Source organism: Anneissia japonica, unplaced genomic scaffold (genome assembly GCF_011630105.1).
Source record: "Anneissia japonica isolate Jap-2015-1 unplaced genomic scaffold, ASM1163010v1 scaffold287883_len88434_cov100, whole genome shotgun sequence".
NCBI lineage: Eukaryota > Metazoa > Echinodermata > Crinoidea > Comatulida > Comatulidae > Anneissia > Anneissia japonica.
The window spans coordinates 81,376-91,358 of NW_022685777.1; the positions used below are offsets into that span (position 1 = coordinate 81,376).

The window sequence follows — 9,983 nt, forward strand, 5'->3', positions numbered from 1 at the left end:
TTGTTTATAACTTAATCTATTATATATCATATATCATTGTTAACATTATATTTGTTTCTGATAACGGTACAGGTGAATACAAATGGCGTCATATCGTTCTTAACGGAAGTAAGCCAGTATACGCCTGACCCCTTTCCGCTGGATGGTGATAGGCGATTGGTAGCTCCGTTTTGGGCTGACGTAGACACCACAGAAGGTGGAAAGGTCTACTATAGAGAAGTTCTACGTCAAGCCAATGAACAACTGACTGATCGAGCTACAGTCATAGTGAGAAATGCCTTCATAGATCAGGATGATTTCACTGCTACTTGGTTATTCATTGCTACCTGGTATAATGTGTCGTATTTCGGTTCTTATAACCCCTTTTGTGTAAGTTTTTTTTTTCTCCCTAATTGTTTGTGTTTTTGTTTTAGTAATACAGTAATTTTAAATGAACAAACGCCTCCAAACAAAAATTGAGGCCATGAGTTTTTTCGACCTTTATTTTTCACATTACTGAAGTCAAAGTTGAAATGTTTTAGAGTATTATTTGTTCCAACATTCAATGTAACAACGCAAGTTTCAGTAAGTGCAATACAAATTTGAGAAACGGCTGGCAGATATTATACATGTGGCCGATTTTTTTGTAAATACAGTAATCTTCTAATTATAGTCGCAGTTAATACACTTGTTTATATGCAATAATGTATGTCTAATATGGCTCATATATTTTACTTTTAAGAGAAACAATTTTCAGGCGATACTGGTGACAAATGGCCGTCATTCATTTACATTTTTTCATTATGGGGACATCAACTGGACAACTGGCACGGCAAGTGGTGGTTCTCCGATCACCGGCTTAGGTGGTACGCCAGCGCAGGTAATCAAAAACTCAATTGATGCGTTTTTCATGTACGTCTTAACCTGCAGTTCCGTTGACAGTAAATATTATCATAATCATAAAAGGCCTATTATCTTTTATTTATAGGTTTTGGTAATAATTCGGTTGTGGTATTTAGCTACTTAGATTCTATAAGCTTTTAAATATTGTTACAATGAATACATTTTTGATAAATTGCTGAAATGTTTTAGTTCGTTTTAGAGTTTGTTGCTACCTAGTCAAGTGAAAGTATTATAATCTAGAAGGTTTATTTTATTATGCCTCTTAAAATTTGTTTTACCCAAAATTAACTTAAATTATAGTTAAATAAAAACATAATATATAAGTAAAAACACAAAATAATAAAGTATTCTAATTACGAGCAGTTTCATCCGATCAGGTAGTTTGAGTAAAAACGGATATGAAAAACCTACAAAAAATCAATTAAATTCTTCAATAACTCATTTAAAGTATTAGGTAACCTAACTTCAAGTAACAGATAAAATAAATAATTTTCACTGATTTACAGACGTTTTACAACAAACATTTTGCAGCCAATTAAGGGTCTATGTCAAAGCATATAAAAAAATAACTGTCGGTTATTGATAGGGGGATTTTGTCAATTAATTTTTTTATTTTAAAATGATATAATAGAATTACATTATAATAAACTGTGTTACTGTTGATAGGTAGGTTTTAATGCTGGTGATGGACGAAACTTCTACTCAGTGCCTGGGTCAAGGAATGAGTCCATTGTAGATATAGAGACAACGACAAACGTTGGTGTAATTGGACGCTGGGTGTTCCGAATTGACGAAGAGAACGTTGTCGAAGACGGTTGCAAAGATGAAGGTATACAGATATTTAGATCATGTAGGCCTATTATAAATCAGTATGATAAGATTGACAATACAGCTCTAAATATTTGCTGTTGTGTAAATTATGCATCGCTTTCTTTATATTCTTATTTTAAAAAACTGTCATCAACATAATTATCATCATCGTCGTCCTCGTGTTGTAGTTATTTTATTTTATAAAATTAACTATTATCATCATTATAATTATTATCGTTATCATTGGTTTTACTCTTATGAGTATCTATTATAGCACTTATTTTATTTTTTAGTACTGCTATTGTTAAATTTATTTATCTTTTATATTATATATACATATAACTTTAGTGACTACTGGAACACTAACAGTTTTTCCATTTTCTGGCTCCATGCTTGGCGGAGATACTATCCTCATCCAAGGTCCGTGCTTTGACCTTCAACATAACATCACTTGTAAGTTTATTGACCCCGATACGGGCCCTGAAACTCAAGGTATGGTACTCAGCCAACTAAAAGCCGAGTGTGTGACGCCCATATTTTACCGGACTGGACGAATCAGGTTTTATGTGTCGAATGGACAAACATTTGGATTTGAGGGCGTTTTTACCATACGTAAGTGTGCTTGATTCATTTTTGTAAGTTATAATTGTTTTTTCATAGGGGAAATTGGGCCATGTAAATCAAAGTCATTTTTTTAACATGATGAACGGTATGCAGTATGTCTTTTTCTATAGAAGACTAACATGATTAACTATAGTTTACCGATTCGGGGAGCTCCCGAATTAACATCGGAAAAAACACACAAAGATTTTTTCTTGGAATATAATAATTGCACATTTTAAGCCTGAAATTAAAAACATGTTTATATAATAAATATAGTGGAAGACAATCTAGTTTGATGACGATTCATCTGTCCATGATGGTAGTTGTCACAAGTTCCCCAGAATTCCAAAATAGAGACAGGATCTCGGCAATATATTACGACACGGAATTAAACTCGGGTTAAACTTTATTAACCACAACACATCACATTAACAATAAGTCCATCTAACTATCGCAATTTACTTTTATTACTTTGTATCGCATAATTAATTAGTTGTGCACTTTACCTTTAATATACCGGACAACGATCTCCAATTATATAGTAATATCCATAATAATATCAATATAATGTTACCATTAACTTGTTATTCATAAACAATTCATGGCAATGATATTTAAATAATTGTGCTCATTATCAATAAACTACCCATTGATCTCCACTAATATATAATATATCAATGTATGCTAATCAAACAGTTCACAACAATAGCAATTACTAAACAATTATCCTTACTATTATATTACACATCTATCTCCAATAATATAAATATATATATATATATATATATATATATATATATATACATACATACATACATACATATATATAATGTTTAACGATTCACAACAATAATAACTACTAAGCTCATTATTATTGATCTACACATTGATCTCCAATAATATACAATTTATCAATGTATAGTTCAAGTATAATAATGCTATCACGACTTACAAGTAATAATCAATTGGTCAATCAGAAAGAGCAGTTGGTCTGTGCTTCTAATCTTCCTCCCGTTCTTCCGACCATCTAGGATCTACAATATAATACAATAATACATGACATAACAAAGAATCTACTATTCCATAATGTTTCGAAGCTATAAAGTTTTCATTTTACATAAGGACCTTCACACAAGCAAGGGTAAGTATAGTAATAATTAATGTACTTGCACATTTAATTATTAAGAACCAAAAACAAATGCATGAAAACTCACGGTCACGATCTTATGCCCGCTTCGTGTTGGTTTTGGGTCTGTCCTGTAATATCGTCACACCAATACGTGAAACCGAGCCATAGTACCCGATATACTATGCAACGCATGGAAATCTACAAGACAAGGCATTACCCAGCCAATCCAGCACACAGCCGTTCCACTCAACAAAACAAGGAAAAAAAAACTCTTTCACTACAACGCTTCACTCAAATACCGTCGAACACCTGAGCCTTGCTTTATTATTTAAATAACCACACATGATGCAAATATACGCTGAAAGTCATGTTTATTATAATACAAAAAAAAAAAAAAAAAACACGAACTTGTTACAGTAGTTATATATAATTCTTAAACTTTGAACACTAGAAGAGCTAACAACATACAACCAGATCAGATCAGATACGGTAATGAACAAGACCACAGCTGTGTTTGTACTTTAGCTAAGTAAACTTTTCAAAAATAACCGGTGTTCAAAGTTTAAAATAAGGATTACTTTACATTATTTATTTTTATAATAATCTTATGTTTTATGGTAAAGTTTGTATCTCTCTACAAATATTAAAATTTTAACAACATCCACTTGATATTTTGTAGTAAGGAATTATTTTCTGTTGTAAAAAACACGAAGCAACAATTTTGTTTAATAATACACTAATAACATTATTGATAATAATTTATCTATAAAACTTACCTTCTTTTTTAAGTGAACATAGAAGATGCTATAACTCCAGTGAACGTAAAAAATGAAATATTTTCACAATACGTTACTGTATCCTGGGACACATCATTAACACCGTACGATTTTGTAAATATTGAACTGTTCACCTATTCGGAAAATTGGGAAAATTTAGAGGTCACTTTGGATAGGTCGCTGATAAAAGAAAAAGTGGTTGGAGCATTAGGTGTGATCCAAGTCGAAGCTATGGATATACCTGTAGACGATGATGACCATATCGGAATTGTACGGGTTTCAAAGTGGAACAGCAAAGGCGATTTGTAAGTAAACTATTATCTTAATGAATCGTTCGTAATAATAACTACATTTACTATTACTACAATTATTCTCTTAATTGTTGATTCAAAATTCAAGATTCAAGACAGATGTCTTGTCACATATAAAAAGTATACAATAACTTTGCTTCCTGTGTTTATACAATAAAACAATATAACATACATATCACAACAATAAAAATATAAATATTAGTACTAAAACATAAATAACTCAACTAATTCGAAAGACAGTGGGATGGACTTAAAACATCTAAGGTACCTAATCGAAGGCAGTGATTATCTGGATTAGTGTAGTGCTGACAACGAAACCGCCGGAAAGTAGCTGTAGCTAGCCGTTGACAGTGGGTGACAGTAGCAGATTTGGGAATTTTAAATAGAAGGTCTCAGAGATTGATGTTAGGTACCACCTCAATCCCATTACTGTTAGGGCCAATGTACATATTTGAATGAATATGGTACCTCTAAGCCTTACCTTTCCGAACCACAGTTCATCTGTCTGTACATTTTGATATTTAATCTTATACGAATCGTATCTATTTGTCCATACATTTCAGGTCTCGCTGCTGAATGATTCGTTCATGCTTTTATTACTTCAAACATTGATTTCTGTAATCGTGTATGCTGTATGTATTAAATCAAAACATTGGATACCGAATAGAGAGGTTGTAGACCTACTGTAAATTTCTGTAATTCATTGGCAGACTTAGCTTACTAAGTAATTTATTTGAAAATATATTTTATAAAAGAATAACTTGACAGACTTAATAATGTAATATTTTATCACTGTACGTTTTTTTTTTAAATTTAATTTTCAGCTGTGACTTTAATAAACTTTAAATCGTACATTGTTCAATGCTATGCCAGCCAAACCCGGGAGTCTGCACAATCCACAATCATAAAATAATGAACCACGGAAATACTTCCAAATGTAGACTGTATTCTATATTTACAGTCTACATATATTTTATTATGGTTATGACTAGCATAATTGGTTAAATTAATGCAATCTTTTATGTTGATCACTAAGACAAATGAATGTTTCAGGGCAATCCCTTTAAAAAGGCAGGACAGGCATACACCGTCTTTGTGCACAGCAGCAGACAGCAGGCCACCTACTAACCGTACCCACGGATGTATTGTGAACATTTCTCTTAATATAATGTCCAAGGTTTACCATCGTTTTAACACACGAAACCGTGGCGATCTCCTGGCCCTGGTTGGTCTCAACGCTGCTCTACTTGTATTTCAGCTAGAGAGCTGAGTGTAAGTTACGAATAGAGCACCGTCTTTCGGGTTTGACATTTAAGCAGTTGGTCCTGCGCGCATTATGGCCCATGTGTACTTTAAAGAACGCACTACACTCTTCGGAAAAGAGTATGGGATTGTCCCCCGATGTACTGCCCAATCACCACCAGAAGGACACCACTGGAAATAAGCCTTCTTTATACTTTCGTGTGTTATCATTGGTGTTAAATCCAATCCAGTATCATTCATGCATTTCGATGTCGAAAGTGCTAACGCCTTCCGACGAAATATTGAAACATGTTAGTGATTTGGTAAACGAAATGTAGAAACAATCATGGTTACAAACAGATACACTCAGCAATACCAGTCACCGAGCTGCCATCTTAAAAGTGTATTAAATCGAGCGTTAGCTGTAACAACGCTAGTACCGCATACAGATCACGTAACTTATCAGACTTAGAAGGTGGAATAACACCCTCGTAAAGGCTTTAGAACCCAGCAGCCCATGTTTTCTGTCTTGCTAAACTTTGACGTATTCCACCTATTTTCACAGACCGTCACTGACGTTTAAATTTCGAAATTATTCTTCTCTATCATAAAATGTCTGTAATGGACAACCATCCATCTCACGACAATCGTTACGTTACACACGGGAGTTGCAATCATTCAGTTTACCTGCAGGGTCGCCGAGAGCGACCGCGGGCCCCGGGGAATCTTCGCTGCCCGGGTCTATTGGTTGGCGTCTTGCGGCCGCCTGGGGCAGATCCCTTGTCCCCCCACCTCATCTCGGAATCTACGGCCTTTTAACGGATTAGAGGACTAATTTTAACAGGTCATACAAAAATAAAGTACAGAGACAAGAAAAGTGAAATGCTTTCTTTTATTCAAACGTACCGAAAAGATGCATAACATAGGTATCAACTTTTACATTGGCGGGTACATGAATTTTAAATAGAAGGGCCCCAGAGAAGGACTTCCATAATGTCTATCTACCTCAGCCTCACCATGGTATCTGAGGTAAGAACATTTTATGGTTATTGCATCTCTGGATGGCCGGAAATGGCACTTTAGTCCTAACATTTAGTAGAATTTTCCTTTTTTTCCTTTTTTTTTTGAGGTGGGTGCCGAGCCTTCCTCCCCCTCCATCCATCCCCTCTTATATTCGACACTGGTTTAATATATTAATTCAGTGTTTATTTGGCAATCGATTTTCTATCTAGTCTTTTCATATTTTCTAACTTGTATGTATATTGACGATGTCTATGTTCAAGTCTTTTATAATAATTATTAAATAATAACATAATAATAACTCTCATCCACATAAACGTAGATCAACTACTGATACTTTTTGTGTTCTTTTAGTCCATATCTGTGCTAATTTTGTAATAATGTTCTTGTCTGTTTCTTTGTTACTAGTTTAACGTATAAAAAAAGAGACCGCGCTAGTAGTTGAAACTACCGTAGTTTGAGTTTCGTTGTGAGTTATGATCATTCATTCAATCAGTCACTCTGTATCTGTAGGTATTTGCCAGGTGTTTGGAGTGAAGTTATGGACTTGGGCTGGTTACATGCGGCTCAGAACATTTTCCACGACTTTCGAGGTGATGTCTGGTGTGCTGATTGGAAGATACTGGAGGACAGCCTAGGCAGCTTCTTAAGTGGCACACAAGATTGTCCATGCACCATCCAGCAGGCGTTAGCCGACACTGGTCGAATCACTTTACACTCAGCGTGTTATCTGCCAAACAATTACTATTACGGTTGTGAGGTATTTGATAACCATCAATGTGTTCAAGCAAATACACCAAGGTTTGAACTACATATTTTCATTCTTTTTACTATAGAACTTTTTATGTATCAACAAAGTAGAAAGCACGTAAATTCACTTGCTTCCAAAAGGTGGAGTCGAATTCGCTGTGTGGTATCTCCTTAGCAATTGCTATTTAGATTGTGCAACTTTTGAATACATTCCCGAGTGTGTTACCTCCAATTGGGCGATGTGTGAATTCCCTTTTAAAGCACCACAGAAACTTGGTGGTGGAACTAAAGGATTATTTAAACTAGTCTCACGTCCTTTAAAAATTACATTAAAATTGTATTTCTCATCGAAGATATTTTTCTCCCCAACATGGAGACCAATGGGGCAGCCTTGAATAGGCCTACATTTTTTTCAATATAAATACAATGGTAATTGATATTTTATGCAACCTGCACCGTTAGGTTATTATTGTTATAGTATTATTGTTATTATATAATTATTACTACTACTATTATATTATTATTACTACTATTACTACTATATCATTAATTTTATTATAATTACTGATTCTTATATGCATCTACTGGAGTTTAGATCTGAACGATAGTTCTAATTATAATTATTTGTTTGTTTTAATTTTTTTAATTTTTTATTTATTTATCTATTTATTTTTTGCCGTTTAAAATGTTTATTGGAAGTTTTCTTGTACATCGGTATTTTTTAAATGTTTTTTTTTTTAAATATATTCAGTGCATGTGTCAATTTTGTCAACAATGTTTGCACTGACAGTTATTACCATTATTATTGTTTACAGTGAGTCCGGTAGAGGGGTAGAGTGTTGTTACGGATCTGATGGTGAACTGCTCAACATACAAGATAAACTATATGCTGGGTTTTTTCATCGGCACCATTACAGAGCCATGACCCCACACGGAGTAGCTGGGCAAGTGCCTTACTTGTCCCATTTTGCAGCCGATATTCTACCATTCCGATATTGTTGTTATTATTCGAATCATGTCGAGGATTGCGAACATTTTAAAGAAAGGCGTCCCTCAGATGACTGCACCAGTTACGTGCCACCGCCAATTGGTAGGCCCAGCTCAAATATATTATAGGCCTATGCAAACTAATTGGTTTATAATATACATTTGGCTATAATTTTAAATAACACCGTTTGCTAATCTGAATGGAATAATATTTATATAAATGGATATGAAAAGTAGAAAACAATTAAGTGGTCTCTTAGCATAACCATAGATTGCCATTTTATTTATTTAGAATAAATTTAACAAATCAGGAATCCTCACCTTTAGACTATACCTATAGAGTACCACAGTCGTGTCGTTGCAACGCCAGGTAGCGCCCTCTGTTCCCAACCAGGCGTTGGTTACCGTTCATTACGTTTGAAAGACTTCATAGGCTGTCTGCAATAGGCATTTTGAAATCTAATATTTACCATCAAAATGTACTTAAAACACAAACTTTTTCGAACGCACATTAATCATCAATTAAAATTTACAAAGAAATACTAAGATACAACATCCTAATAATTACGTTAGAAATTGGGATCAATGGTTTGTCAGTGCAGAAAACGGTGTCCGGTTAAACACATTTTGCAACGATAGCAGACGTAACACTGTAGTACTCTATGGTGAGGATTTTAGTGATTTAATACTCGGACTCTCATCAGTTATAAGATGCTATATTTTATTTGTTATTTTGATGGTACTCTGCTACTCTTGTCTGGGGAATAACATAACCCAACAAATACATCTCGTTTTGTTTATTCTGTCACGACAAGTGTTTACATTTCTTTTAATTATTTGTATATTAAAATAAAATGAAATGACCATTCATCTATATCCAAAGTAAATTGGAAACTATTTTATATATTATTTAAAAGCATATCTAAAATGCTATAAATATACACGTCGCCACAAAACGCTGGCGTCATGTTTACCTTATTATGCTTATCTTATACATCTTCATATCATTGTTGTTTAAATTTGTGTTTATGGCTGATATTACCCCTTTTAAGGTGGTGGGAATGGTGATCCACATTTTCGCACACTAGACGGTACATCTTATACATTTAATGGGCACGGCGAATACACATTTATCGAAGCACTCGACAGACAGTTCGTCATGCAGTGCCGGACGGAACAAATCACAGGTAAACTTTTATCATCACGAGTTCATTTCAATAAGTGTACATTCCTAACAGACACATGGGGAACATGCTTATGTCAAGCTATAATCATCGGTTACTTTATTTAATCTTGTATTCACAGCAATTATATTTCCAACAGAATATTAATGATGATTGCACAATAACCAAAATATGATTTATGTTAGGATCTTCAATTCTAATATAGGAATAAATATTGATTGCAATTAATAATCTAGTATAATGTTTTGTGTAAGTGTATGTGGTTTCCACTAGACGAATGGTGCAACAT

At 33.9% G+C, this 9,983-nt stretch overlaps 1 protein-coding gene across 1 annotated transcript in view; it reads left to right on the forward strand.

Moving 5' to 3' along the window:
- The window catches only part of LOC117112534 (protein mesh-like), a gene marked incomplete at its 3' end in the record, with an annotated part of 18,609 nt that overhangs the window by 5,957 nt on the left and 2,669 nt on the right, over positions 1-9,983 (forward strand). Inside the window, exons 3-10 of the mRNA XM_033255618.1 lie at positions 73-369; positions 722-859; positions 1,549-1,711; positions 2,041-2,304; positions 4,214-4,505; positions 7,287-7,574; positions 8,339-8,613; positions 9,563-9,697. Of these exons, the coding sequence (XP_033111509.1) occupies positions 73-369; positions 722-859; positions 1,549-1,711; positions 2,041-2,304; positions 4,214-4,505; positions 7,287-7,574; positions 8,339-8,613; positions 9,563-9,697 (1,852 nt within the window). The remainder of the gene's footprint in view (positions 1-72; positions 370-721; positions 860-1,548; positions 1,712-2,040; positions 2,305-4,213; positions 4,506-7,286; positions 7,575-8,338; positions 8,614-9,562; positions 9,698-9,983) is intronic.